Below are 21,029 nucleotides of genomic sequence, written 5' to 3' on the forward strand. Positions count from 1 at the left end.
GTGATGGCAGTCAGTGCTCTGAATCACAGGGTCACCTCTCCAGCCCTTTGTTTTCTTTGTTTTCTAAGACTTCATTGTGGACTTGAGACTAGATGTCACATTTTACCAGATGTATCCTTTGTAAATTTTCCCCATCTGAAACTTGTCTATTTTTTTAGAATGTCTTTTTATTGCACGTTTCTGAACATCTGATATTCTGAGGGATATCAGTTTGTTTCTCCTCTGGCTCCAGACCTGTGTGCCACATCCAAGAACGCTGCCTATCCTGTGAGTCTATAGTTTGTACTAATCCTTCCTCCAGATGTCACAGTCCAAAGCTAGTTAGGTCTAGAATGCGCTGAGTTAATTTACAGTTACACGGGTTCATTCCTGTTTCCTCAGTACAAGTGGCCCAACCCATCTGTCGAGAAGACAGTTCTTGGCATCCAGCAAAGGAAAATCAAACGGCTATAAGCATAATGGTTTGTTCTCCACTCTGCTTCGGAGCCTGGTGGCCAGCCTAGTCCCTGCACACTCTGAATGTCATGGTTGTGCTTTCTAGTCTCAGGCAGCCACAGGCCCCGCAAACTTACTCTTGTCCAACGTTGTTTTGGATCATATGGAATCGTTAAATCACTGTATAATTTTAAAGCCTGCTGGTCACTTTCTCAAACACAAGCTAAGGGTTTTGCTGGGGGCTGCACTTTATCTGTACATCAGCTTAGGGACAGCCAGCATCTTAGGGAGCGGTCTCATCCATGAGCCTTGCCACCCTGTCCACTGGCTTTGTTCACTCGCTTCTCTTAACACAGCCATTGTCTCTTTAACCCTTACACTTTAATAAAGTGCTTCCTTGGTATCTTATTAGTTTTGGTGCCACTGAGAGAGGAACTGCTTTTTTTTCACTTTCGGATTACTAGTGTGTAGAAATGCAATGAATTTACTCTCCGCTTACAACCCAAGGACAATGCACAGCTTGTTAATTCCAGTGGGAAACAGTGTTCCTTAGGACTTGCTGTGTGGGGTTGTGCCACTGGCTTGCCTTCTCCTACTTATTTATAAAACCCTGGCAAGCCTTTTAATGATTTATTCAATGCCCCGTGACACGGCAAGAGTGGATGACTTTTCCTTGCCCATATGGGAAAGATTAAGTCATATGCCATTAACTTTGGTGCTGGCTATACCATTTTCACAAATTTTAGAAGGTGATATAATAAATAAGAGATGTCCACGTCCTGGAGAGGAAAAGGGACTTGGGAGGTGATGGGGAGGCTGGGTCAGGACTCAGGCAGGGTCTCCAGCTTTGTGGGGCTGGGAGCCGGAAGTGAGGAGGCTTCTAAGAAGTGGGACAGGTCGATGACACATTCCCAGAGCTTTCAGGAGTACAACCCTGCTGACACCCGATGAGAGCCATGTCAGGTGCCAACCCCCAAACTGTAAGATGGTAAACTTGTATGGTCTGATGTCACTAGGGCTGTGGGTCTCTTGTAGCCACAGGTTAAGCACACAGGCATTCTTTCATCCAGTGTTTGTGACGCTATTCTGTAAGTTAATGCTGGACTTGCCAACATTCTCCAGCAAGGTCCTGGAGGCCTTGCTCTCTATCCACAGGGCCCGCATCCTGACTGATGTTTAACCTACATTGCTGAGGCAGATCCCACAGAGCCATAGTATAGCATGTTGCTGAACTTGAATCTGGGTTGGTAATAGTAAGGATTTTTTATCTTTTGTGTATGTGTGGTATCTTTCCTGGGCTTTTGTATCAGAGAAATAGTCACCTGGTAACTCAGTTGGAAGCAGCCCCTCTGTATTCTGAAATATCTTTGTGTGTTCAGTGTTACTGACACCATGAAGCCATATGGCCTCTGCTCTCCATGGAAGACTTCGTTTGGTATAGATGTGTTCAAAATCCAACTTCAACAGACATCTCATGCTGATGAAAGATGATCATGGGTTGGAAACCAGTCTCTCAGCTAGAGAGATCTAGTGTCAATCAAACAGCCCCACCCCCATGTCTAGCTATGCCGACCAAGATGGCCTCAAGCTATCTGCAGCCTCCCAAGTAGCTGACAGGCACATACCATTATTTTTTTAGCCAGTTGCAGTGATTCATATCTTTCTAGGAATTTATCCATTTCATTTTTGGTTTCTCCTAGAACTACCTCATAAACCCTGGTGACTTCCATACAAGCAGGAGTGATTTCTCTCTGCGTGACTTCTGTAATTTATATCTTTAAGTTTGATCCAGTGAAGGTCAGAGGTTTTTTTCATCTCTTCAAAGAACTTTTTTCTGTTTTATGAATTTCTATTCTTTTTTTGAGGGTGGGCTGTTATTGAGACAGGTGTTCCTCTGTAGCTCAGTATATCCCTGAATTCATGCTGTACCCAGGGCTGGCCTTGAACCTAACCGAAGCTGCTTCTTCAGCCTTGCCATGATATGACTGTGGGCCTGAGCACTGAGTCGACTAAATGTGGGATTCATTCTGGGGATGGGTGGAGCCTTGCACATGCTCAGTAAGCATCTATCCGTGAGCTTTATCCCCCAGCTGTTCCCTCTGATCATTCAAGTTTCATTTGTTTTCTTGAGACCTTTTATTTTCTCAAATAGGTGCTTAAAGTTATAAAATTGTTATGAAATAAAGCTCAACAGCACTTGGGAGGCAAAGGCAGGTGGATTTCTGAGTTCGAGGCCAGCCTGGTCTACAGTGTGAGTTCCAGGACAGCCAGGACTACACAGAGAAACCCTGTCTCAGGGTAAAAAAAAAAAAAAAAAAGCTCAAGGGTGGAATAATAAGGGTGTGTGAGTCCCTAGGTTCAATCCCAGCGCTGCCCCACATGGTGCTGCCCCTCCCCATAATATATGTACATATACATGTTATATAAATATATTACATATAAAGATATATCTCCTCCCAGCACTGGGCTTGCTGCTTTGTGTATTTTCCCTTTCTTGACTCATTAGTGTTCAGAAATGTTTCTGTGTTATCTAATTGTACATGCTTAGAGAACACACTCTACTCTAGCCTTTGTGAGCTGGCGCATGGGACATGATCTGTCCCAGACAGTGTTTATGAACATCTAAGTGGTGATTCTGATTCAGGTGAATGACACTGACATCTCTAGTTACTGTGGCTGGGTGAGTCTTTGTGCTCCGGGGACTGGGCCCTAGGGATGAGCCCTAGGTCAGAAAGAGCTGACCACCCCAGCAGGTCAGGTGCTAGTGCTGTCCCCACCCCCACCCCTGCCGCCTATCTAAGTCTTTATTCTGCTTCCGGCCTTTGTTTTATCTGAAGCTCCGCATCCACACAAGTGGGTCGGCCAGAAGCCTGCCTCTTCCAGCTGGACAGGCACCAGTGACTAGAAGTTCAGATCATGAGGGGTGGGAACACAGAACACAGAGTACACCAGGTGCCTTCCAGCTGTGCTGGATGTGGTGGGGTGGACCCAGGGCTACTTGTGTGACTTTCATCTAAATTAAAAGTAATTTTGTTTTTGTTTTGAGACAGGATCCCTCTATGTAGTCCTGGCTGTCCTGCAACTTGGTCTGTGGACCAGGCTGGCCTTGAACTCACAGGTACTTCTGGCTCTGCCTCCCAGGAGCTGGGATTAACAGCATGCACTACCACGCCTGGGCAGCTCACAGTAGTTATGTCCGTTGTGGTCTCCCGGCCATAGAGGGATTCGCACTGGGACTCAGTAACACATCACCCACCTACTGACATAATGACTTAGTGCAGGTCACTAGATCAAAGAACAGCTAACATTCAAGAGAGGGAAGTGCAAGCAGGAAGCGGCAGGTCTTATGAGTCAGGACTGGGGACCCTCGCTCCACACCCTCTGTGCTCCCTGCCCTACCAGGCCCCTCCTTGTCTGTCTCATTTCTGACTTTTGGTTAGCTTGATTACCTTTGCAATAACGCCTTGTCACGAGGTAAATGGCTTGCCTCCAGATTCCCAACCTGCACCTCATCTTGAGAGTATCTGCTGATGCCTCCCAGGTAGCACTGAAGTCACAACTCACACCCCACCACCGGTGATTCATCCTGGGCCATCACTGTGCTGGCGGACCTACCTCCACCTGGAGTCACCTGGAGTGTGCTTCCTGCTGGACCTGCTGCTCCATCTAAACCAAGGGCCACAGGGTTCACACAGCCACTACTCAGGGCCTTTGCATTTCTCACTGACCCTGAAGGCTGGAGGTTTTTTACAACTAAGTTTGCTCTTGGATAGATAGCTTTGTGCTTATATATCAGGATACACACTCACACACACACACACACATACACTTTGTTTTGGCTTGTTTTGGTGTTTTGAGACAGGGTTTCTCTGTGTAGCCTGGCTGTCCTAGGACTCGCTCTGTAGATCAGACTGGCCTCCGACTCAGAGAGCTGGGATTAAGCGCATGTGCCCACAGCCAGGTTTATAAATGCATCCTTATCCCTTCCTCCTCCCCCCCTCCCCCCCCCAGCCTTTTTCCTCCCTCCTACCCCTCCCCCTCCCCTGCCCCTTTCCAACACATTTACACAAACATGTCTTCTTGGGTGAGGCCTCCCTGGCCATTTGAGCTGGAAGGGTCACAGCGTGCTGCACCTTTCCCTGTTTCCCTGAGGCACTGTCTCCGCCGCCCACTCTCACTCTTCTGTCTCCATTCAGCACAGCCTCTGTCTGCTACTCACTGATTTCCCTGAGACCCCAGTGTCTGTTTCCCCACAGGTCAGGTGCCTAAGGCACCACAAAGAATGGGCGGCTGGGGTGGCCACAGACCTGCAGAGGGGATAGTAGCTGGAGACTCGCTCCATTCTAATGGCCAGCGACTCCTCCATCAACCACTCCACTGTATCACAATGTGGAAACTGAGGCAGAAAGCTTGGCAGTGGTGTACAGCACCTGTATGCCGGGTCCTGTGATGTCATCAGCCACCCCGTCTCCCTCATTTTAGAGCTGGCTTCTGAGACAGGGTCTCTCTCTATAGCTCTAGCTGTGCTGGGGCTCTTAGACTAGTCTGGCCTTGAACTCACCACCTTCTGCCTCTGCTTCCCAAATGCTGAGATTAAAGCACACACTGCCATACCCAGCTTCTAGTCTCTTTTATAATAAAGTTCTCCTAAGCTCCGTGGTGTCCTAGGAAGCTAATGGCTGGGGGAGGAAAAACCTTGAGTCCATAGCCAGTGGGTCAGAAGTATAGGAGGCTTGAGTTCTACCTGTGTGGCCGGGGAACGAGGTGAGGGCAACTCATGTCCTAAACCTTGGAATCTTACTGCCCAGGCTACAGCCATCGGGACTTCAGGGCGGCGATGCAATGCAAGGCAGCTGGACAGACAGCGAGGATGGTTAATGGTGGGTGCCATGCTGCAGCTGCATCTCCCGGCCTGAGCTGCACCTCCAAATCCAATCCCGGGTGGCAGCTTCCCAGGATAGCCAAGCTGGTTCAACTCAGCAAAGGCAGAGCTCCAACCTCTGCTAGGAGGAGATAGGACAAGGTGGAAGCCAACAGGAACCATTAACACGCTCAATGACAGGCTCCAGGCTGCTCAGGGCAGGGGTGCCAGCATGACACTTACTGAGTATTCAGGACACTGAGTACAGCTATGGCCTCCATGGCGGCCGACCCAGAAGCTGCCTGTCCTAGAGAAGGGCCTTGGCAAATGGCCAGCTTCATGTCCATCAGGACCCTGCCACATGGAGGCCCAGGCTTCAGGCCCCTGACAGGCAAAGCCAAGATCCAGGCTGTGGCACAACTTGCTCTCACTGACACAGAAGCAATCTCGTGAAAATACCAACACAGACACACACAGGTACTCATTCCTGGAAGTGGCTGCTACCCATGAGGCTAGTCAAAAAAGGAAGAAAAGCCCAGAAAGGTGCCAGCCATCTCCATCCCAAAGAGCCAGGATATCGAGGAGCTACCCAGCCTGAGCAAGCACCACTTTAACTGGGCAAACTGGATGTTGTGTGGCCATAAGACCCTGAGCTTATAGACCTGTAGAGCCAGAGGTAATATAGAGTCCATAAGCAGAGGTTATGGGAATAAATACTTTAAACCTTTTTTTTTTCTCTTATAAATATGCATTAGAACATTTGATAACACAAGCTAAGGGCTCTGAATTAACTTAAAATTGACTCCAGCCTGCATTAGCAGCAGGGCAGTCAGTTAAAAGTCCCTGTCCCCATGTGCCTCAGTCCCGGGGCACCTTGAACTGGTCTTTCTCCCTGCGGATGGCCCTCATGGTGGTCACAGGGTCTGTTTCACCAGCGTGCTGCTGAACAGTCTTCTCCCTGCAGAGGCAAGAGAGCAGGCTGCAGGCAAACACGCAGCCTGCCCCGAGAGCCTGGACGCCCTCATGCAGAAGCTGCTGGGACTAAGCCAGCCCAGCAGGGCCCGGCAACACACAGGTAGGAGCCACCAGCTCCATACTGCCCACCCAGAGGCCCAGAGCTTCAAGGATCTTTAAAGAAAGCCCTCCAAGCCACTTCCTGCATGGGTCCTAGGTCCCCCACATCCTTGCAAGATGCCAAGAAAAGCATATCACATTTATGGGATAAAGCCTGCCTCTTGGGTACACTTAATAAAGCTGGGGTATGAGGGCCAGACCCGCTCACTTCAAGATGGGCCCAGCCCTGGTTCATCTCGTGTCATAAAGCATGAGCTACCACAGGAGGGTACGGCTGAGAGGGGGCCCCACCACGGTCTTACTTCACTCTCATGAAGGGGTTGTAGGTGAACTCTTCTGCCAGGGTGGATGGCACCGTGGGCTCCCCAATGGCATACTTCTCCTGTAAAAGATACCACTGTCACATAGGGATCAATGGGTCCCGTCTTTCAAATGTCTCAGTGATCTACAAACTCAAGTGTATCCTAGACGGCACAGCAAGAGCAGGCAGGGCAGACAAGTGTGTTTCTGGCTGCTCTGAGCAAGGCTGGGCTCACGGCAGGGATGCACAGTGGTCTTGGTGTCCCCAAGGGTCAACTGTGGCACTACTGCGCCAGTCCTGTCTCTATGCTGCCTCTGAGGGGCGGACGAGTCCTGTCCTTACTACTGTGAGCTTGGTGTTCCACACAACAGAAACAAAATCAAAGACAGCAAGCCCCCTCCCCTCCCAGTGAGAAAAGCAACACGGGAGGGGGGACTGTGAGTGACTTGGGCTCCCAGCACAGGATGAGTGGGGCTTACTCCCCACGCCAGGAACTCCCAGGAAGTACCTGGGGAGTGGGGAAGCAGTGGAGGCCCCCACCTCACATGGATAGCCTTGCTCTTGAGTACCACAGACCACAACAAAGATGAGAACACAGCTAAACCAAAGATGAGGAGTTCATAAGCACAGGGTTCTCCACATAGCTCTTGTCCAACTATTGTTGGCTAACATGGAGGGACAGAGCTGGGACAGGAGCTGCAGCCACCCACATGAACCTCCCTCACCACCAGGACACACAAAGCCAAGGGTTATAAAAAAGGCCGCTAACACTAATGCTCCATTAGCATGCACAGCATCGGGAACCACAGGTGTGGAGAGGGAAACATTAAACAGCCGGAAAATTTCCAATTTAGAAAATCAGTTTAAGAGTTAAACACACATTTGGCTATATGGTTCAGCAAGTCCACTTTTAAACATAGTCTCAAGAACAGAAACAAACAAACAAAAAGCATGAGCAAAAGGTTGCACACATGCATGCACGGCACCCTTATTCATGACAGGAAGCTCACAGAGGGGCCACCCACAGCTAACAGATGAACTCCTGGAGCGAGTCATGTGACACAGGCTGAGAGGGAGCTGGAGAGGCGAGGAAGAGCCTATGGTTTTGTTACAGAACCCTATAGAGAAGGGCAGCTGAGTGCTAGAAAACAGGGCAACTGCCAACGCTAGGTGCTGAGAGTCAAGGGTGCCTTGTCGGGGGAGGGGCTGGAGAGGTGCCTCAGCAGTTAGGAGCACTGACTGCTCTTGCAAAGGACCCAGGTTCAGTTCCCAGCACCCACATGGGAACCTTCAACTATCTGTAACTCCAATTTCAGGGGTTCTGGCGCCCTCTTCTGGCCTCCATGGGTACCAGTCACATGTGTGATATACTTAAGTACATTCACGGAAAACATTCATATACAAAAAGTCAAAATAAATCTTTTTAGATTTTTTTGTTTTGGTTTTTCAAGACAGGGTTTCTCTGTATAGCCCTGGCTGTCCTGGAACTCACTCTGTAGACCAGGCTGGCCTCGAACTCAGAAATCCTCCTGCCTCTGCCTCCCAAGTGCTGGGATTAAAGGCGTGCGCCACCACTGCCGGAAAATAAATCTTTTTAAAAAGTGTCTTTCAGAGGGAATCTGGCAGTGCTGTCTAGCTCAGGTATGGCAGGGATATGTGGGTGTCCTCTGTCAAAAGTTTATCTAACTACAGGTTTCATCCAAGACATTCGCATGCATGCATGTGAATTAACCTCAAAGTTGCCTGTCTGGCACTGTGAGGCCCCGCGTCTGATCCCCAGAACCAAGGGGAAATAAGGGAACAAAATAAGTTGCCGAGTGATATTATGGTATGGACAGTGTGCACACAGTATGGCCTTTATGAGAACATATGCATACTCTTAAGATGGATGTGATTAACTAATTAAGGAGGGGTTGAACATTTTTCTGAGGTGATGACTTTGATGCGCTGCCCAGGCGGGCCTCGAACTTGCAGTATGACTCTTCAGCCTCTTAAATAGATTAGATAGGTACCACTGCACCTGACTCAGTATTTGAATTCTTTGTTGTTCTGGGATAGTCTCATGTAGCCCAGGCTAGCTAAGAATGTACAAAGTAGCTGAGACTAGTCTGGAACTCCCAACTCTCTTGCACCATGCAGCCTTCCAAGTGCTGGGATTTCAGGTGCGCCAAACTTTCTAGCGTTACTTTGTAACCCCCTTCCCGATGGAAAAGATGCTGGATAGAGTTCATTTTAAACAATGACACAGCAAACTTGGACAAGGACGCCGCACCTCCCAGGGGTGCACAGCTCACAAACATCTATGGTGAATGACAGGAAGGAGCCACTGCCTGGGGCTCACGGGTGCCATCCCGGAGGTGAACCCCTGCAGATGAGGATCCGACAGCGGAAGCAGGTTCCTCACATAGGGTTCAGCTGACCCACTGCTCAGTATGTGTGGAACAAGGCTGGACCCTGTAGTTTGGGGCCCTTATCCTAAGATGCAGAGTCTAAGGCCTGCACTGTGCCTTCCAGTCAGATTTTACTGCAGTGACCAGCACTGAGCTCGTGACACGTAGCTTCCACCTGCTGTCCAGACCATGCTGTGTGTCAGCATCTGGGCCCTTGGAAAGGCCCTGTGCCATGACAGGACCCTAAGCCATGCTCTGGAACTCAGTCCCACTCACCTTGGCCCAGGCCAGTTTCTCTTGAATGGCGGCATTGCTGGGCTCCACGTGGCGTGCAAACTTAAGGTTGTTTACGGTGTATTCATGGCCACAGTAGACTTTCTGAAGAAAAAGCCAACACAGGGCCATGTCATGTTTCAGCCTGACTTGGCGCCCCACACACTACGTGCACTAGGGGATACTACGAGGCCACACAGAATGAATACAATAAAGGCTGTTAAGGGTATGGCTCTGCCCACTTCTCCCCTCAGTTTTTAGCTGAGGCTGGCCAGAGGATCCACCACACACAGGCCAGCTGGGAAAGCAGATAGTTTTTAGGCCTGAAGGGCAGGTCCAGCATGCAGCAGCTCTGTTCCCGGAGCATGCAGGGCTTTTGGGAAAGGGAGGCATTGCCTACTGTGTCTGGAGGAAGCCGGCCCAAGACTTCAAGCAGTGCCTTGTACATCTCGTCTGCAGTTCCCTCATAGAACTTCCCACAGCCAGCAACAAACAATGTGTCACCTGAAAAAACAGAGTGACAGCGTCAGGGTCAGCTCATACACAGGCATTCTGCACCTGGAGCTAAGCCCCAAACTCATGGACAGGCACCAGAACATAACCCACAGCCCCCACCCCAGCAGCGTCACCACATGGCACAAGGCTGTCCACAGTGCCCCATCCTGTCAGTTTCAGCCAGAGCCACTAACCCACTGTTTGGGGCTGGAACCCAGGTACCCTGACCCACCCTCAGTGCCTCAGTCCCACCATAGCTGAAATCACCACAAAGGCAGTCCACGTCCACCTCTCAGCAGCCCTTCCTGGGCCCCTCCCCCAGATCCTTGGATGCTCCTCCCTGCTCACTCCATCATGTTTGACACTTTCTCTTTGTTGCAGAGAACACCTGAGGCACTCCTTCCCCAATGCTCAAATGAGCACTGCTCTTGGCCTTGCCCAGCATTGGTGGGACAACCTGGCTGCTTCTGTTCCCTTCACACCCTGGATTTCCACTCAGTGGGCACCACACTAATCTTGGGCTTCCTCCTGACAGCCACAAGGAGAGATTCCAAACCTGAAGCCCTAAACTCATCTGTCCTAAACACTTCCTGCCAGTCTGTCCCCAGCACTGTCCCCTGTTGCCTCTCAGTGCCCAGTCTGCCTATCTCTGCCTAGGCAGGCTTTATCATATACTACAGCTGCAGAAGATGCCTGGCCCTCCCTCCCACCACACCCTTCTATTGGCTACACCCACTGCCACTCTCCACTCCTGCACAGTTCAGGTCAGCTGGAGTGGTGGTTGACTCAAATTTCCTGGGCTACTAAACAGTACATGCCTCATGGTTGGCCCTCACTGCTGATGCCAGAGCTTGCCCCAGTGAACCTCGCTATGAGGAAACCTCGCATCACAGGCCGGGTGCTGCCCAACAATTATGGCAGGTGCAGGACATCGTGGGGCCTACATCCTGTAGCACCCTCCTGTTACCCAGTACCTTCTGTTAAGATAGACATGAGAGACCCAGCCCTAAGCTCAACTGGGAATAAGTGATACAAGAACCTGCCTAGGACATGGGCCTTGGGCTCCAACCACTGTGAACATAGAATGGGGCTGAGGAGATTGGTTAGCTGGAAAATGCTTGCCTTACAGGCATCAGGACCTGAGCCTCATGCCCAGAACTCATGTAAGAACCCAGGCATGCTGGCTAGTTCACCCTGCCTGGTAATGTTCTGGGCCAATAAAAGAAACCCACCCCCACCCCACCACTAAGACAAAGTAGACAGTGCTGTCCTGGTTTGCTTCTCTGTTAATGTGAAAACCAAGTCAGAGAGGGAAGGACTGACTCCATCCTACAGCTCCCGTGAAGGGAAGTCAGGGCAGGAACCTGGAAGCAGGAACTCAAGCTGAGACCAGAGGACAACTGCTTACTGGCTCCCTCAGTCTGGTTTCTTATAGAACCCAGGACACATCTGCCCAGGGGTAGCACCGCCCATAGAAGGCTGGACCCTCCCACAATTATTCATCAAGAAAATTCCCCAGACTTGCCAATCTAATGGAGGTGGGTTCTCTCTCTCTCTCTCTCTCTCTCTCTCTCTCTCTCTCTCTCTCCTTCCCTCCCTCCCTCCCTCCCTCCCTCCCTTTGGTTTTTTGAGACAGGGTTTCTCTGTGTAGCCCTGGCTGTCCTGTCCTGGAACTCACTCTGTAGACCAGGCTGGCCTCGAACTCAGAAATCCGCCTGTCTCTGCCCCCCAAGTGCTGGGATTAAAGGCGTGCGCCACCACTTCCCAGAGGAGGTGATTTCTTCAATTGAGGTTTTTTTTTTCTTCCCAGAAGACTAATTTATGTCAAGGTGACAAAAAATTAACCAGCACAAGTGCACCTGGGGAACACTTGTGAGAGCCAACACACACACACCTGGGGAATGACAGCAAACACACACACACACACACACAGAGACACACATACACACAAGGGGATGACACCTAACACACCCAACACACCACACACGCACACACACACACACACCCCTTCCCCCAAGGCTAGCATGTCCTGATGTGGCTTCCCATTATCAGCCCATGACAGCCTGAAAGGGAGGCGCTGTCATCTGCTCTCACAGACACTGACACAGAGACTGTTGCAGCGCATACAGCCATGCCAACACAAGTGGGCTAGCTGAGTCTACACCTCAATAATCCTTGATGGTCATAAGCTGAGGACCAGATGCTTGTCATCATTTACCACAGCAGAACTGCAGTTCAGAAAACCCAAGCAAAGCCACCAATCGCGACAGACCGAGCATGAACACACAGAGTACTGGCCTGTTCCATGCTACAGCGCTCAACTTTATAGGGCGGTTCTCAACCTGTGGGTCACGACCCCTCCCCACAGGGGTCACATATCATGGATCCTGCATATTAGATATTTATACTGAGATTTGTAAGAGCTGCAAATTACAGTTATGAAGTAGCAATGACAATAAGTTTATGGTTGGGGTCACCACAGCATGTGGAACTGTATTAAAGGGTCATGGCATTAGGAAGGTTGAGAACCAGTGCTACCCAGGGTGGAGGTGAGCCCAGGGCCTGAGCATGGACCACGCAGTGCCATGACGGAGACACGAAATTCAGGTCAGGTGTGCTGGCTCACACCAGTAATTCCCATGCCCAGGAGGCAGCAGATGGGCATGGGCTGGAGGGGGGCTGAGGAAGACCCCAGGGGTTCCAAGTGTCCTTCCTGCAGCCTTGCAGACTCCTGTGATCCTGGCTAGGTCAGCACAAGGCAGTACCTCTGCCCTGGCTCAGGTGACATGAACACAGACCCACCCCGCAGAGCCTGAAGCCTAACTTTGCAGTGGGAGGTTCATGAGGCCGAGCCTGGGGCGGTGTGTGCAGTTCACACTCAGTCCACAGTAGGTTTGTCCAGAAATCAGAGGAATTTTCCATATTTGAAGAAAAACAGGAATCCGTGCTGGTGCTTGCTGACTGGGAGGCTGTGAAGCAGAACAACCTGAGACAACAGCACTGAGCAGCCTTGGCCGAGTGGGGGCTGAAAGCAGGGGGCAGCGTGTGCAGGGGGCCTGGTGCCCGGCTCTTACAGTTGTGATACAGTGTATGGCAATGCGCTGCCCTCCCCTGACAACCACTGGGGTTCAGAGCCTGGCTGGAGGCCGTGCCTGCTTGTCCTTAATGAGGTCGTACCAGGGCTTTGAAGTAAGAGAAGTTGGGTTGGAGACTTAGATCTCCTTTGGGAAACATGAAATTGCCTAGGTCCCCAGCTTGTCTTTAAACACACTACAGAATACCAGGCTTTTTGTGTTCAATTTTGGCTTTTGATAGGTTTTGTGTAGCCCAGGATGGCCTGGAACTTGTGGCAGTCCTCCAGAAGTTAGGCTTCTGGCTCTGTGGAGTCACTGGGTTCATTCCACCCGAGCCAGGATGGAGGTACTGACTTGTGCTGCCCTAGCTCGGATCACAGGACTCTGCAAGACTGCAGAAAGGACATGTGGAACCCCTGGGGTCTTCCTCAGCCCCCCTCCAACCCACGCCAATCGGTTGGCTGCTAGAGGGTAGGGGTGGAGTTGGCACAGAGGGGTGAACACCACAGACCCCCGGTGCAGCAGCCGGGTACACGGCAGCAGCCCACACTCAGCTCACAGCTCCTTTGCACTCTGTAGTCTGAAGCGAACCTCAGGCTCCATCCTGGGGGCCATGGCTTTCTTCTGTGGGATGTGGTGCTGGAGAAGATGCGGCCCCTGCTAGGTCTGACAGGGAATACCCTGCTTCTCTGCACAAGGGTTTTCCCTCACACAGACAATGCCAAAGAGAGTGTTCACACAGAGCTCCCAGCCCTGTCACTCACCTGTGAACACAGCAGAAGGCTCTGAGCTACCAGGCTTGCTCACAAAGTAACAGATGTGCCCCGAAGTATGGCAGGGTGTTGACAGACATTTGACACTGAGAGACCCCACCTGAAATAGAGGTCCTGGGATGAGCCCGACCATCACAAATGGCAGCACTCCTAATGACCCCACTCCACCTCTTGCTGACGACCTGGATGTGCTCAGTCCAGGATCTACCTGCATTCGAGACACCTGCAGAGCAACCCAGGCCTTGTAGCTGGCCTCCGGACCCAGACACAGAGGAGCCAAGCCTCTGTGTAGGGGTAGCCCTAGCAGGTGCCGATGCTTCTGACCCCACTCCCCCGCCCTCTGCAGCTCTGTACTTCAAGGGTTCAAACCTAAAGCTGACCCAGCAATGCAAACGCCCCAACACACAGAGATTCAACAAGGTGTACACTCTTTCCACATCTGTACAGCCTCTCTTTGTGGAAGTTGTTCACACCCTCACCAAGTTTCCCAAATACTGCAGCTGCGTGTCCTAAGACACAGCTCCACCACCACATCCAAGAAATCAAAAAGATCCCACAGGGCCTCTGTGAGTTCTCCAGGCCACTCTGTGCCCTTCCCCAGTGCCCAGTCACACACTGCAGTTGACTTTCTCACTATGCTCCCAAACAGACGACTGTCAAGCAATGCTGAGGCAGGCCCTTGCCTGCCAGCTGCCTTCCAAATGATGCCTGGGGACCCCACATCCTGCAGGCCTTCTCTCGAGCTCTCCCCATGGCTCGGTATGTACCTGCAGTGTGGAAAGGTGTGTGACCTTGTGAGTCAAGGCCCCGATGCGATCATCACCTCCGTAAACCTTCAGCCCAGGTTCCAGCTTCACCAGCTTCTCATTCCCACCAGCGTGGTCCCTAGAAGTCAGACAGGAGGCCTGGGGTGACAGGAGGCCTGGGGTGACCTGCTGAGATGGAGCGGGCTGCTTGCTTGCCTTTAACACTTGACCAAATGGAGTTCTCACTTTGCCTATACACTTTCCAGGAGAAACAGGCGACCAGGAGCCACTATTTACCTGCCATTTGGTGGCACTGAAGACAACTTTCTCAGGTGCCCAGCATGCCCCTGGACAGAGGAAACAGACCCCATACAGAGTCCCAGGCCTGGTTTCACATGACGTGGGGCACAGAAAATCACCTGGAGAGCTCCCAGTTGCTCAGAAGCCTCACAAGGCAAGAGGGGTTGGGCACCAGGGTGGAGATGTGGGTTGGGAAGTTCCCCCAGGTAATCCTAATGTACAACCCAGTTTTGGCCAGTGCTTGGCAAAGGCTATGCTGGGAACTTCTAGAAGCACACCACCACCCACCTGGGGGAGATTTGCATGTAGAGCACAGGACAGCCAGGGTGGAGGCACCTCCTAGACACACACCAGGGATTCCCATGGTTCCCTAGAGAGCCCTTTCACCTTTCAAAAAGACAGCAGCAGAGAGCAGGGCTGTGATTACAGCTATGGCTAGGAATATCCCCACATGGTGATGGTTACAGCTACAGCTAGGAATATCCCCACACTGTGAGTCACCTCAGCTCCAAGACAAGGAAAGGAAACATCTATGTCCTGTTAGCTCCTTGGCTACTTTACTCCATTGTAAAACAACCCATGAAGCAGCAGGTCTCTCAGTAACAGGAAGGAACACATGGCCCAACCCTCTGCTCCACTGCCTCCAGGACAGCGGTGACACAGGCCAGAACACACACCATGGCCTCATCACCTAAAAATGTCACTACCTGACAGTCCTGTGGGCCACAGGCCAAACCTGAGGCCCGCCCTTAGGCTTGATGGTGGCATTTATGAGAGAAGGTGATAGAAAAATCCAGAATCCTGACATGATCAGGAAAGAGGCATCTGAAGTAATCGTTACTGAGGTGGAAGAGAGACGCCAAGTGTGGGAAGGGTTTGGTAGCTTCAAGGCAGCTCCCACCAGATCCCCAAAGGTGGAAGTGTCAGTCACAGGGACCCCAGGGGCAGGAGCCTGAAAAACAGAGCAGCCATGCTGGGAGGCACAGGCCAAGACTAAGGCTCCACTCCCCGCCCCTGAGGAGCCGTGAGACTCTGCTCAACCAGCCACAGAGACAGAGTGACAGGGGCACAGGCCAGGCTTCGCTTATATCACTAAACGTGGGAGCTCCCAGGACAGGGTCAAAGAGAAAGGCTCTGGCTTTCTCCATGGAGTCCTTTAGAAAAGAAAATAAGAGCCAAGCAAATGTTCCTTCTGCCTTTGAAGACCCTCAAAAGATCTACACAGCAAGTGCTAGGCCAGCCAGGGACCCTGGTTCAAAACAACAACAACACAAAAAATAAGAAAAGAAGAATAAAAGCCAGGAATAAGGCTTCGGGCAACATTATCCCAAAGCCGCAAGTTCAAGGCCAGCCTGTGTCAGAGTGGAATCCCATCTCAAAAACACCAAAACCACTGGATAACAGAAGCCGATCACCACACCTCTCACAGCCTGAAGCTCACTATGCAGACAAGATTACAGTTGATATGACCGTACTCATTAAACTCACAGGGATCTCTTGCCTCTGTCTCCTCATTTTGCTGGTTTTGGGTTTTACTTGTTAAGAAAATACTAATGCCTACCTACTCTTTTTTTCTCTGACATGGATGGATGATAATATCATGGTTTTTTCTCCATTTATTTATTTATTTGTTCACTTTACATCCCAGTCGCTGCCCCCTTCTGGTACCTCCCTTCTCTTCACTTTTTATGAGCCTAAGGTATGGGAAGGTGGCCATTGGGGGTCCTCCTGTGGCCAGAGAAGCCTATCTTTATGGAGACAGCAGTAGACACTTGTGTTGGAGGGTGCTGGCCACACCCCCTCTCCTCTTCACAAGTCACAAGCACCTCACCTGGAAGTTGCTGCATTAGTGGAACTCAGAGGTCATTGGCTCAAGGGGAAGAAGGCAGGTGAGGTGAAATTTTTGGTTTCTTTTGAAAAACACAGAAATATTATAAGAATGTGTTTTCATTTTAATCCCAGGTGTCGGATACAGGGCTGCTTCAGACTGTCCACAGCAGGTGACTAGGATTTGCCTTGTGCTCTAGCAGAGGTATGATTTTGCCAGCTGCAGTTTCTGTGAGTGTGATATTTGGAATTCTGGGAACTTTTCAGAGAGTGTCCAAATGCTAGGGCCCGAGGGGGAAGATTGCTGCTGGGAGGCTGTGGGTTGGTTGCTTTTGGTCATGGTTTGTTAAGTAGTCTTGTGCAAAGACGAAAGAATGGGAAGAAGAAATTATATGTCCCGTTGGCTAAGAGATGAAACTTGCCCTAAGGAACTGGATGCCCCTAATGAACAGGAAGTAATCTAATGATAACCTCACCCCTCGTCCCTCTTTGCTTTTCTCTCTCGTTCCTAGTGCTACTAGTGTTAGGGGGTTGATAGGTGGAAAAAAGGGGGTGAAGGTGGTAGAGATGAGAACCCACAAAGTAGCCAAAAGATACACTACAGGCAAGAGCCTGGGTGCATGCTCAGAATCCTTCCTGCTCAAGGACTCACCCCGTCTAAGTACGGCAACTTCCCAGGTGAATGACAGGTTATCCCTCCTCCCATCCCCCCACAGGTACTTACCAGTGATGGTGAGTGGTGAGCACTGTGGTCAGCTTCACACGGTGCTTTTTCACAGTCTCTATAACCTATAGCCGGGAGGAAGGCAGAATAAAGGCCAGTCACACTTCTGGGCCCGGCTCACCTGCCTGCAGAGCGGGTGCCCAGCCCTCTTCCCACATCTGCTGACTGACCATACTCCAAACAACAGGCATAACTTATATCACCCATAACCTATCCACGCCCCAGCGGCTCCAATTGAGATTCCCCACAGCACCGGGGCAGAGCACGGAAGATGAGCCAGATCTAAGGACTCACATAGGTCTGGGCACAGAGACTTAATAGCATGTGTCTGGCTTGCCAAAGCAGCCTGAGGTTTCCTGTGCCCTTTTCATCCCCCCACTTACCGGCAGCTAGACAACTGTGTTTTTTCTTTTTGTTTGGTTTTGCTTTTGTTTGTTTGGGTTTGGGGATTTTTTTTTTTTTTTTTTTTTTTTTTTTTTTTTTGAGACAGGATTTCTCTGTGTAGCCCTGGCTGTCCTAGAACTTGTTCTGTTGACCAGGTTGGCCAGAACGCAGAGATCCACCTGTCTCTGCCTCCTGAGTGCTGGGATTAAAGGCGTGTGCCACCACTGTCAGTTGACAACTTTGTTTTGGATGAGCTTCCACAAAGCCATAAAGTCTGTGGTTGTAGCCCTGTGGATGAACACTGCACACTGGATGACAGGGTGCAGGGAGCCAGAAAGAGCCACACACCTTCTGTGGTTGCACGGGGTCCACAATGGCAGCCTCCTGGGTGTCCTCATCAATGATCAGGTACATGTAGTTGTCAGTCAGGGCAGGCAGTAGCTCAACCTTCATTATGTCTTGCTGCACAGTCAGATTCTTCCTGAAGTCTGTGTGACACAGAGAGAGTCCCCACAGGGCCTGACCTGAAGAAACACACAGGAGGAACCTTAGGACACTTCACCAAGACTTCAGAGCGACCACACCCCTCACACCCAATGGCACAAGAGCTGGCTTTCTGAAGCTCCTGTGAGGGATATCCTTTCACTACATCCTTCTGGAAAGCAGAGACCAAGTAAGTCAGCCTCTCTCAGGTACAGAATTGTTATTTTGTTTTGTTTTGGTTGGGGGGGGAGGTACTTTTTAGGTTTGGGGTTTTGTTGATTGATTTTTAGGTTTATTTATTTATTTTATGTATATCAATATACTGGAGCTGTCTTCAGACACACCAGAAGAGGGCATTGGATCCCATTGCAGATGGTTGTGAGCCACCTTGTGGTTGCTGGGAATTTAACTCAAGACCTCTGGAAGAGCAGCCAGTGTTCTTAACTGCTGAGCCATCTCTCCATCCTGACTGGTTAATTTTTTTTTTTTTAAAAAAAATAGATCTTGCTCTATATCCCTTTCTAGACCAAAATTCACAGTGTAGTCCAGGCTAGCCTTAAATTCAACAGTTCTCTGTCTCAGACTCTTTCATTTGAATTTGTTTTTTGCAGTTGAAGGAACAGAAACTCAGGGGCTCCGAAATGCAATGCAAATGATCTACACCTTAAGCTAGACTTGGGATCTGGGTATTTCTTCTCAAGAGTTACCACAGGCTGTGCTACCTGCCTGTGGTGTGACCCAAGCCTAAAGGTGGCAGGACACAGCACCAGAGTGGTGCTCACTCTCCAGTCATGGCCTCTGCAGTGACAGTTCAATCCTCTGCACCTGCAGCCCTTCTCAGGCCATCAGCCAGAGGAGAGAACGGTGCTTTCTCAGTATGGCCAGCATAATGGAAAACACAGCGCCAGCTCTTGAAGATAAGAAACTGCTGTTTGGGACTCAAGCATGACAGGCATAGAACTCATCATACAAGGATTGTCCTGGCGTAGGGCAAGGAGACATCAAGTGACCAAGGGACAAAACTATACTCCACCCAGTGGACAGATGCCAAAACATTTCATTCAACCTGAAAATACATTGCGGCCTCTAAAAACATGTTCTTAGGTTTAGAGAGGGGAAAATCACACTGACTCTGACTCTCTGTCTCTCTCTGTCTCTCTGTCTCTCTCTGTCTCTGTCTCTGTCTCTCTGTCTGTCTGTCTGTCTGTCTCTCTCTCTCTCTCTCTCTCTCTCTCTTTCAAAAGGAATTCAGAAAACAACAGCTTTGACCCTGTGATACATAAAACCATCAACTCTAATAACCAAGGCCAGCAAAACGAACCAAACTGTACTTTAATTTGTGACGCCTCGGGTGAAACCCAGGGCTTTAAGCATTCTAGGGAAGTGCTCTGTCACCGAGTCACAACCCTGATCCCCATTTCTCCTTTTTGGCACAATAGTTGGACATTTTCCAGACCCTTCTCATTTTCAGCAAAATACGAATTTCTGTAAGATCAGGTATCCAAGCCGATGGACGGTGGAGGTTGAAAACAGGTGAGTACGAGCCCTTTTACGTAAGGCAAAAGGCAATAAACACTGCATGGGTAAAGATCATGTTGTTAACTAGTGCTGAACCCACTCTAGGTCCGAAGAGAGCCTGACTGCTCTGGAGAAGATGCGATCACTCCTATGGAAGGAATCCATCGCTCCCAGATCCTTAGTTTGCAACTAGGGACATTCTGCTTGAACTGAGATCACAGACCTGCATCCTGTGTTCAAGGCCAAATCCACAGACATGTTTTATTTTGCTCAAACGTCAAAAGCCGTTTCAGAGAGTTTCCTCTTCTCACCGGGTGGGCTTCTGTAGCCCCAAATCTGAGCTTCCCACTCCCATGAGCAGCTGCTCAGTAGTAATTGTACCTTCGCCTAGCTCCTAAACAGACTTCGGCAGTGACACTAAGGGGTATCCCTTAAATGGACAGACCCATACTTCTGGGATTCGCGACGAGCGGGGTTCTTGGTAAAGATGGTCCACACACTTTCAATCACGATTGTTCCAAAGTTCCCAGCTAGCTGAACTCAGGCTGGCCAGCTCCGGGGCTCTGGCAACCCACCGTCCCAACATTAATTAGACGCCAAGAGGAAATGCTGCCTTAGAAACTGAAGTCGCGATCCCAGAACTGGAGTCCGACTCCGGCCGGGAGGGAGCGGGTGACAGCCCCTCTGCCTCGATCCCCGGCCACGGACCCCGCAAACGCCAGATGCCTATTCCAAGGCCCTCAACACTCCCGGCCCCGCTTCTCGCCCGCCCGGCAGCGCTCAGCACCTGCGCCTGGAGACAGCGAGGGCTCGCCCAACCGACGTCCGGTCTCCGGCACCCGGCCGCGCCGCGTCAGTCCCTAGACACACTTACCCAGACCGTGGCGCGCGCAGGCGGCTCCCAGCGCTGACAGGCTCCGAAGGCACAGCGACCCGCGACCCAGCACCATGACCCACAGGGTGCACAGCCGGGTCGCGGAGTCCGCAACACCAGCGTCGTGGGCATCAACACTGGCGTTGGCAACTGCAGCCAATCAGTGTCCCTCTCGTACTGCTCCCAACCAACCAGCTCCGGCTCTTTACCAATAGGCCACGCCCTCAACCATTACTGTCCGCCCATAGAGCTCACGGCCAACCAGTGCCTGTCTCGCACCGTCGCACCGCCCCTAGCCAATCAGTAGTAGCTCCTGCCCCCCAAAATGTTCCCTACCTGCCCTGAAAGCCTTGGCCCGGAGACTCGGTCAGGAAGTAGGTGTACGAGGAGGTGGCAGGCTGATCGCGCGCCTCTACGTCTCTCTGGGGCAGTCTCCAGGGAGCAGAGACTTCTAGCTGACCTCAGCGTCCCGCAGCTGTGCAAGGAAGGGCGGGGCC

General features: G+C 50.9%; 1 protein-coding gene across 2 annotated transcripts; it reads right to left on the reverse strand.

Annotated features, from left to right (window-relative positions):
- Positions 1 to 5,997: 5,997 nt before the first annotated feature.
- Hagh (hydroxyacylglutathione hydrolase) lies at positions 5,998 to 21,008 on the reverse strand. Of its 2 annotated transcripts, none has more exons than XM_034506211.2 (9): positions 20,869 to 21,008; positions 18,006 to 18,181; positions 17,274 to 17,338; positions 14,444 to 14,561; positions 13,668 to 13,776; positions 9,735 to 9,838; positions 9,338 to 9,439; positions 6,673 to 6,752; positions 5,998 to 6,254 (listed from the first exon to the last, which is right to left on the reverse strand). In XM_034506211.2, exons 2-9 carry the CDS (start codon positions 18,108 to 18,110, stop codon positions 6,155 to 6,157), a joined length of 783 nt encoding a protein of 260 aa, XP_034362102.1. In that variant the 5' UTR covers positions 18,111 to 18,181; positions 20,869 to 21,008; the 3' UTR covers positions 5,998 to 6,154. The 2 variants fall into 2 exon arrangements, with proteins under 2 accessions (XP_034362102.1, XP_034362100.1); XM_034506209.2 differs by lacking the exon at positions 20,869 to 21,008 and adding an exon at positions 20,533 to 20,737.
- Positions 21,009 to 21,029: the final 21 nt, after the last annotated feature.

Source organism: Arvicanthis niloticus, chromosome 6 (assembly GCF_011762505.2).
Source record: "Arvicanthis niloticus isolate mArvNil1 chromosome 6, mArvNil1.pat.X, whole genome shotgun sequence".
Lineage (NCBI taxonomy): Eukaryota > Metazoa > Chordata > Mammalia > Rodentia > Muridae > Arvicanthis > Arvicanthis niloticus.

Excerpts from the sequence above, each read along its gene's own strand:
- Hagh (XM_034506209.2), bottom strand. The coding sequence starts at position 20,608 with ATGGTGCTGGGTCGCGGGTCGCTGTGCCTTCGGAGCCTGTCAGCGCTG. Across the intron at positions 18,182-20,532 it reads CTGCGCGCGCCACGGTCTGG|GTCAGGCCCTGTGGGGACTC; the intron begins GTAAGTGTGTCT and ends GTGTTTCTTCAG. Across the intron at positions 14,562-17,273 it reads CTCACCACTCACCATCACTG|GGACCACGCTGGTGGGAATG; the intron begins GTAAGTACCTGT and ends TCTGACTTCTAG.